The sequence below is a fragment of the Nicotiana tabacum genome, chromosome 22 (genome assembly GCF_000715075.1).
Source record: "Nicotiana tabacum cultivar K326 chromosome 22, ASM71507v2, whole genome shotgun sequence".
Lineage (NCBI taxonomy): Eukaryota > Viridiplantae > Streptophyta > Magnoliopsida > Solanales > Solanaceae > Nicotiana > Nicotiana tabacum.
The window spans coordinates 30608997-30617694 of NC_134101.1; the positions used below are offsets into that span (position 1 = coordinate 30608997).

Sequence of the window (8698 nt, forward strand, 5' to 3'; positions counted from 1 at the left end):
GAACACTGAGGGGCATTACTCTCGGATATCAACTTTAGCATGGAAAGAGACTTCAAGATTGAAGGGTCTCGATTGATAGAATTCATTGTAAGGGCCAAACGGTCAAATAAACTGTGCCCACATAGACTGCTTGGACCCTGACACAAAGCCTATATACATGTGTAACTATTATGCACAAAAATGAAAAGAAGTTTCTTCCTTGCGCGTAAACATCTTGTTCTTAAAATATTTTCTTGCATTTATCGAAGAATTTCCTACATACGATCCCTTAAAGGTATCGAGCCCAAGAGCCACCTTAATCCGAGTTCGAACAATCATTCTACTCGGAGATTGCCGCCAGAAAACAAACTCGGACGGTCTGAGCTATCAGACCTCGGGGGTATAAGCTTATTTGGCATTGTTCGAACTAAAAGGCTACGACCATTCCGGGATAACAAAACCCGAGGGCACAAAGCTTATTTGGCACTGCCCGAATTAAAAGGCTATGGCCGTGCCGGGATAACGAAACCCGAGAGCGCAAAGCTTATTTGGCATTGCCCGAATTCAAAAAGACTACGATTATATTAAAAAAGGTCCGTAGACGTCCGAAACCCGTAACAAAAGGTACCTTTGGCAAAATTATAATATAAGGGATTATAAGTACTTTGGGAATTTTTTTTCGGTCATACCGAAAATTCCTGCATCGCCTTAAGAATAATCAAAGGCAAGGCTTGTTCAAAACCCCAAACAAGATCTAACTATTTAATGCTAAGGCATTTCAATCTTTGCAAAACGTAAAGAGAAAGGAAAAACTCAAAGAATTATTGAAAAATATGTGTTATATATATAATCTTTACAAAGGCACAACAAGCCTTGGCAAAAAGTACAAAATGCAAAGAAGAAAAAAAAAACAATGTCAAACAGAAGCCACCTAATCTTTCCCGGGAGCTGCATCATCAGCTTCGGGGTCTCCGCCACCTTCGGACTCACCCGAATCTTCAGATCCATCGGAATCTCCCTCCTCGGGATAAGACAACTTTCTGTCCTTGGCTTCGAATACCTTGGCATTCTCGATTTCAGCCAACAAGTCAAAACTTCAGGCATGAACTCCCTCGAGGGCCTCCCTTCGAGATTGCCATTTCGTATGCTCCACCATATTTCTCACTTGGTCCTGAGCCTCCTCGGCATTGGCCTTGTGCTGGGCCACCTTCTTATTAGCCTCGGCCTTGTCCACATCGATCTCTGACTTGGCCGTCTCAAGCTCCTTAGCCAGATTTTCTTGACCGGAGACCACCAAGCTCAGTTGAGACTAAAGCTCCTTGACCTTTTTGGCATGTACCGAGGCCTTTTCCTTTGTAGCCCAGAGCCGGACCTCAGCCGAAGCCAATTATGCCCGGGCAGTCTCCTTTTTTGAGGCCAAGCGGTCCATGTTTCTTTTCCATTCTTCGGCCTCAACTTTCACCGTGTCCACCTCCGCCTGGAGCTGCTCGATCTGGTCAAGTTTCTTTTGAACCTACGGGTTCGGAATGTTAGTCATTGTGTTTGAATCATCGTCACTAACTTCAAATAATCTTCTTACCTGCTCGACAGGTCGGCATGCTCCTTCCGAACCGCTTCTAGCTTGGTCTGGAGTTTCTCACTGAGAAGCTTGTAAGCATCCCTCTTCTCAGTGAGCTTTCGAGTCTCGACCTTATGATGATTTAACTCTTCTCGATATCGGAGAAAAGTCTCGTGATGAAGCACTGAGGCCTACAAGTACAAAGAAAAGAGTTACGATTGTTTGCAAATTAACCTAAGTACGTAATAAAAAGGCATTCAAAATTACCTGATTTAACGCATGTTGTGCTTCGTTGAAAAGGCAAGGCGCTTCCACCTCGTCCATCTTAGATTTATCCTCTTCGGTCACTAGGCACCGAAGATAACTAGCAACCCCTATAGGGGTAGAGAGAATCTGGGCATCATCCGGAATGGACATGATAATCGACCGCTTTTGGTCAGGATCTGCACTCGGAGTTGGGAACCGGTTTACTAGTCTCGAACTTGTAGAAGGACTGCTGGCCCGAAAATGGTCTCTTCTTTGGTACCGGTAAGTCGCCCAAACCCGGTGACGTCCTCCGAGGCGGTAGAATCTAAGCCATCAAAGAAGTTGTTAAAGTCTGCTACCCCTTGGGGCCCTTCGCCGAGGTGACCTTTCAGCGTTTGGGCCTCGTTGATCATAGAGTCGGTAAAAAAAGGCGACTCATAGAGATCTATCACTCTAAGTGCGTCCTTCGGGGCATTGTCCTCTGCCCGAGAAGCACCGGCCGCGGCCTCCTTATCGGCCTCCCTAACTTGAGGCAAAATGACCTCGCCCTTCTCTGGTTCCGAGGCCTAGGCCACTGCCTCTCTACCAACCCCCCTGGTTCGGGGTGATTCGGTGTCGCCCCTCTCTGATTCGGGGCCCTCTCGTCCCTCGAACTGCGGTAGCACGCGGGCCACCAGTTCAGAAGCTTCTTTTTCTTCTTCTTCTTCTTCTTCTTCTTCTTCGGACTCATCCCTTAACTGATGGAGTGAGTGTGATGGGAGCTCTCAGGCACTGTTACTTTCGTTGGATTTGCGCACCATCCTCCTCCTCGATTTCTTCTTCTCGGAGCTCGGAGAACTCAGAGCCCATTTTCTTTTCTTCTCTTTATCCTGCCTCGAAGTAGAAGGTTCGGGGAGGATATCTTTATCACCAGATGGGGACCTCATTGCAACGTCCTTGGGAAGACCTGTAAAGAAAAGGAAAAGAAGTAAGGGCTTGACAGAACGGAGGAAACATAAGTGTTGTTCAGTCGAGAGCGGAAGCTTACCGTGAGCACGTACCTCCCACCGACCCTTTGAAAGTTCGCGCCATGGGCGCTCAGAATATGGTTTATGGGACACGATGTCCTTGACCCACTCCTTGAGTCGAGGAACTGCATCCGGTATCCGAACAACAACTGCACTACCACGAAATATCGATAAGAAGGGTAGAAAAAGGAAAAGCGATAAATGAAATCTTGAAGGCAAGGTTATACTTACGTTTCATGTTCCATTTTTCGGGAAATGGCATATCCTCGGCCGGGATAAATCGATGCTCGAGAATGGAGGCTTACTAGCCTGACGGTCAAGTTTTATTAGTCCCTCTCGATAGAGTCGGGGACTGTACAGACGCATAAGATGATTGATGGTGAAACGACACCCTTCGATTTTGTTTATGAAGAAACGTAGGAGAATTACTATCCTCTAGAAAGAGGGATGAATTTGACCGAGGGTAACCTCGTACCTCTTACATAAGGGGATGATGACCGGATCCAAGGGGCCCAACGTGAAGGGATAAGTGTAAACACTAAAAAAAGCCCTCCACGTGGGTAGTAATCGCTTCCTCGGGGCGAAGGAACCACCATGTGTTTATCAGCCCAGTTGCAATCTTCCTTGACCTTGGAGAGGAAGCTGTCGATGACCGAGTATATATATCTCGAGACCGGTTCACACCGACCCGGTACCGAGGAAGTTTTCTAGACCTTGAAATCGGCACCAGTTGGGCACCCCGTAGGAACGAACATCTTCAGAGGAGGTTCCGGTGTCGGTTCCTCAGTAGCAGCAGATGAAACGTTTTCCTCTATAGCCGGTCGCGAGGCAGAGGGAGTTTCTTTTTGGGGAACGAACTTTGAAGTCTTCGCCATTTCTTTGATAGGTGAAGGAAAGAGAGGAAATTTAAAGATTAAGTTTGATAGTAAAAACAAATCTGAAGTTCTTGTGAAAAGATTTCAGAATAGCCAAAGATTTAATACTGGAAAAGTGTTGAAATTTCTAAGAAACAGGAGTAGAGAAGATTTAGATGTAAAAAGTTTGAATGAATGAAAAATGGGATATTTATAGTTTCCAAACGACGGTTCAAAGCCGTAAGTGGCTGACCAGCGACTGACAAGCATTTAATGCCATGAAGATGTGACTGACGAGACATTTCGTTCAATTTGTCGTTTCTGACGAGGAATACCGAGGAAAGATATCAGAGGCTCGTATCATTTCTCATCGATTATTCTCCGAAAAACGAGGGGATTATCTGTATACGGTCAAAGTCGAGCTCGACTTCAACTCGGTAGATTAGGTTTGGAACATGGCGACCACAAATTAAAGATCGACCTCGAGTCTCACCGAGCTAGAACCCAAGGTCGGAAAACCTGCCTTCGAGGAAAATTGAGTCCGGTGTCGACCTTAGCCTCGAACGAGCTCGAGGATAACTAACAAAAGACCGAAATATCCGCGACCGGACGGATATCGGCGAGAATCTCGGCACGTGTCAGTAAGGAACCGATAATCAGCAAATCAAGAATTTTTTACCTTTTTATAGAAATATACCTAGAATATGACTCCTCTACTATATAAAGGGGGTCTAATAATTCATTCAAAACACTGTAACACGCATCACAAAGCAATATATTATTATTTTTAGTTCTCATTAAGGGTGGCAAGTGGCCCGGGACTGGCCCGGGACCGCGGGCCAAACGGACTAAACAGGCCAGGACCGATTGGCCCGGTTTTAGTGGGCCTAGGTCGGTCTCGTGGGCCGGTCCTATGATTTGGGCCCGCCAGGCCTGGGACCATTTAGCCCGCCAGGGACCGGGACCGGGGACCGGACCGGTCCCTTAGCCGGCCAAACGGTCCCAACGGCTATATTTAAAAAAAATATATATATTGTCGTTGGGCTGTCAAAAATAGCCGTTGGCTATTTATAAAATAGCCATTTAACCCCCCAAATTAAGCAGATACTAATTCAAATGCCAACGGAATTACCCTGAAGCTGCATTTGTGAAAACAGTCTCAGGTTTTAAAAAATCAAACCATCACCAAACATGCTTTTTGTTTTCTTTAAATGTAAAGGAAGACAGGAAAAGGTTGTTTTTGTTCATGTTCTTTTCTTCAACTCTTTTTGGAACTTTGCTTTTAGCAGAGGATATTAGATGATGCCTGATGCAAAAGTACTGATTATGCTTGCCATCTCTAGACACATTCATCTTTTCAAGGTCCAATAATGAAACAATGCCAGATTACAGAGAAACAAACGTGACTGGAGAAGAACAAGGTAAGAGACAGACAAAAAGGGGAAGTTTTATTAATTCCAATCACTTTCCAAATAAAATGGGCATCCTTTTACAAATCCTTATCCATGCATATACAATTGAAATGTACATTACATGATTCCAACTAATTTCTCAGCTTTGTTCAATCATGTAGACTGAGATATGAAGTCATCTCATCAAATCTAAAGATTGGCTCTTCGTAAATTGAACAAAGTAGAGATCTAGCTCTTTTAGCATCAAATTTCACATTCTTTTTGCTTCTATCTTTTAATATAACAATACAATCCCAGTAATGCCACCATCAGGTTATGTTGAAAGTTCAAAAAAGGATTTTAGATTGTAAGGTGCAACGACATCTGGAGTTCCATTCCACAGTAATTCGGTGTATTGTCGGTAGGCCAGCTCAGTGGGATGAAATGAGTCGAAAAACAAGTAATCTTTCACGTTTTTACACAGCTCGTACTTTTTTACCTGCCTCTTACCTCCACAACTATAAATCCCTCGAAATGGACCAGTCCCACAACAAGCGGTCTTTGATGTCTTAAAACCTAAACAATAAGCAAAATTGAAACTAAGAAAACATTCGTTAGATGATAATTAAGCATTTTACTTTGTATTTTGTTTACATTGTCACTATTATTGCATTGTGATATGAGCATTGCATCAACATGTGATAACCTATAAAGACTTAAGACCCACGTACTATTCTGTTTGCAGGACGGTAAAATTTCTGACACCGTGCAGACACGGGATGGAAAAGACAGATAAAGAAAAAACCTATAGTACTTATTGCCATATTAGCTATGTTAACATGAAATCAACAGTGCACAAAATAGAAACAAACATAAAGAGACCTGATTTTGAGTTGAATGAGAAAACATACCGTATTTTGTTGGATTATCAATGCTTTCTGCAAATACTTTGAACAAGTTGAATAATGTATACTTGAATCCAGGCAATTGCTTCTCCAGTTGTTTGAGCATCTCTGGGAGTGCCGAATTATGCATTTTCACCAAGCTTGAGATCTTCTCTATGAAATCCCTATTCTTAACTCCTTTTTGAACATTAAGAGCCCTAATATTAGGGAGACTACCTATGGGAACCATATTAAGCATGGCAAATTTTCGCCCTCCTTCCTTGTAAATTCCCTGTTGCATTAATTTAAGAAAGTAAAAAGAATTGGTCTAGCTACTCTCTAGCCAAAACTAAATGTAGAACATGAAGGAAAAAAACTCAAATATGACAAACATAAGAATTTCACAGCTAAACTAATTTTTTATTAACTGTGATCAAAGCCATTGTGTCATCAGTACATACTCTTTTTAATATGGATGAGAAAATGATAAAACTCATAACTTGCCAGATATTATACAAGTCTAAAATATATAACTGCTCTATTTGTGTTAAGCACAAAAATGCATGAAACCCGAATCATCTATTAGTAAACCAAATACTCCTAAGTCTCAAATAGATAAAAATGTAAAACTAACTCCAAAGAAATATGAAAATTTAGGTTGTATCAATAAGTCCATTACCTTCAAAACAGATGTCAAATTGCCCATAATCACCTGTAGATACTCTCTCTCAGTATATGGTATAGTCGAATTTGCTGAGGAAGGAGCCAAATAATCATTACCCCCGGCGCTAAATATATATACAGCATTGGAGAGGATTTGTTTGGACTCTGTTGCCCCCACCTTCTTCTTCAACAGTTCAGCCACATTTTTGAAATATTTCAACTGTGTCTTAAGATCTATAACCTGTCAAATGGAATAAATACTTAAGAGATACATAAGCAAGTCTTTGTACTACTAACTTAATTGCACATTTGACATAGATGGATTAGTAGTTATTTAACAATCTTCTTATCAGATAAATTATGTAAGAAGCTTATCTTGACTATAAAAATGGCATGTACGGTAAAGTTTGAGCCTGTTAGATGACTGCAAAATATAAAACTCTGAAATATTACACAAACTTTTTAAGTGAAAAATAATTCATAAGGAAGTGTCACTTACAAAGCCACGATGAGTTTCGACCAAACAACCAGCACCGCCTGATGCAAAGTTCACCCCATGAACAAAGTGTTGCTTGCCAATTTGAAAATAGGATGGAATCAAAGGCAAATTAGCATATTCAGCTGCAATCCAACCAAAACAATCAAAGTCTCATCACCTCATATAGTTTAGGCCAATCAATTTAGGATTGATGCATAGTTGATTAATTCGTCCTTGGTGGAAATTAGGTTTTTTCGCTAATTAGCTGAATGTTATTTCCGATTAACACACAGAGAATCTTCAAAAGCATTTCTTCGAAACACTTACAAAATAATTGACCAAAACACCATATAATAATATTTACCGATAAAATCAGGGATAAGGCGTCCATCGCAGAACCTGCCGGTAGGGTAGTTGAAGAATGATTCTCCATATGGCCGCCAATTTGCTAGGAATTCAGTGGTGGTATTGATGTAGTTATTATTCCCAGGATCGAACAGTGAATCGCCGAACACGAAAAGGGCAGCTTGAGGTCTGCTAATACACATAATTGGGCAAGTAAAACACGCAATCAAAAGAAAGATGCAGAGTCTGAAGAAGTGAAACGAGCTTGAGCTAAATGCCATTGGAAATAATTGTACATGTAAACCTTGGAAATATCAGTGGCGTAGAATTATAAAGACGAATTACACTGTTAATTTAAAACTGTAGGCTGGGTGAATTATTTGCATAAAAATTCATTTTTTTATTATGACAATAATTAGGTGGGGACTGTCCAATTTGTTATTTTCGAGCGTATATCTAAAATCAACTTAAAAGTATTCATTTTGTTTTGTGTTTGACTAATTAATTTAAAAAATACTTTTCAATAATAATTAGTGTTTGACCAAACTTTTGAAAACTGTTTTTAAGTATATTTTTCTCAAAAATGCTTCTCAGAAAAGTGATTTAGGAGAGAAACTATTTTCTTCTACTTTTCAAAAACTCCTTCTACTTCTCCTCAAAAATACTTTTTTTCCTTCCAAAAGCTTGGCCAAACACCTCAAATTTTGGCCAAAAATACTTTTGGCAAAAAAAACACTTTTAGCCCAAAAAAAAGCTTGGCCAAAGAGGCTATAAGAAAGTCAAAAGAAGATGAGTAGGAGATAGAATTTACAAGGCATTATCCAAATCCATCCACTCGGAGACAAAAAGATGTTATGACCGAAATAATCAGGTGTCATGTGGGAGCTAATAAAACAAACCTTGAACGATGATAAATACAACAACAGAAGAGAAATTATTTGAGGTTGAGAATATACACACTGATAAAAATCCTTCGGATATGCTGACAAAAGCAGTAGTTGCAGATAAATATGAATTTTGCAGAAATTGGGCAGGCATAAAGCGTGTCAATAGTTCATCTACTTGAAGACATATTTGGCCCCTGACTAGAGGGGAGTTTGTTGGGTCCATGCCCATATTATCCGCCCAAAGACCCAATGGCCTAATCCTATTCTCTTTTGATTTCCATTCCTATTCGAAATTATTTTTATTCCTATTTAGAGTTGGTTTTGGCATTAAGAGAAAACACCACTCATTATCTATAAATAGGACAATCTTAGAGAATTGTTCTATGCTCATTGGTACAAGTCTGAA

The 8698-nt window shown here is 40.8% G+C and overlaps 1 protein-coding gene across 2 annotated transcripts; it reads right to left on the minus strand.

Annotated features, from left to right (window-relative positions):
- Nucleotides 1-5071: 5071 nt before the first annotated feature.
- Nucleotides 5072-7750, minus strand: LOC107771790 (GDSL lipase). 2 transcript variants are annotated; one of them, XM_016591234.2, is made up of 5 exons: nt 7425-7750; nt 7082-7203; nt 6599-6823; nt 5947-6211; nt 5072-5611 (listed from the first exon to the last, which is right to left on the minus strand). In XM_016591234.2, the coding sequence occupies exons 1-5, from the start codon at nt 7684-7686 to the stop codon at nt 5370-5372; spliced, it is 1116 nt and encodes a 371-aa protein (XP_016446720.1). In that variant the 5' UTR covers nt 7687-7750; the 3' UTR covers nt 5072-5369. The 2 variants fall into 2 exon arrangements, with proteins under 2 accessions (XP_016446720.1, XP_016446722.1); XM_016591236.2 differs by having other exon boundaries at nt 5072-5634.
- Nucleotides 7751-8698: the final 948 nt, after the last annotated feature.

Bases quoted from the DNA above. Each gene is read 5' to 3' on its own strand.
- LOC107771790 (XM_016591234.2), bottom strand. From the start codon at position 7,686: ATGGCATTTAGCTCAAGCTCGTTTCACTTCTTCAGACTCTGCATCTTT. The intron at 7,204-7,424 runs GTAAATATTATT...GTTGGATTGCAG, and splicing joins CCTTATCCCTGATTTTATCG to CTGAATATGCTAATTTGCCT. The intron at 5,612-5,946 runs GTATGTTTTCTC...CTTATTGTTTAG, and splicing joins TGATAATCCAACAAAATACG to GTTTTAAGACATCAAAGACC.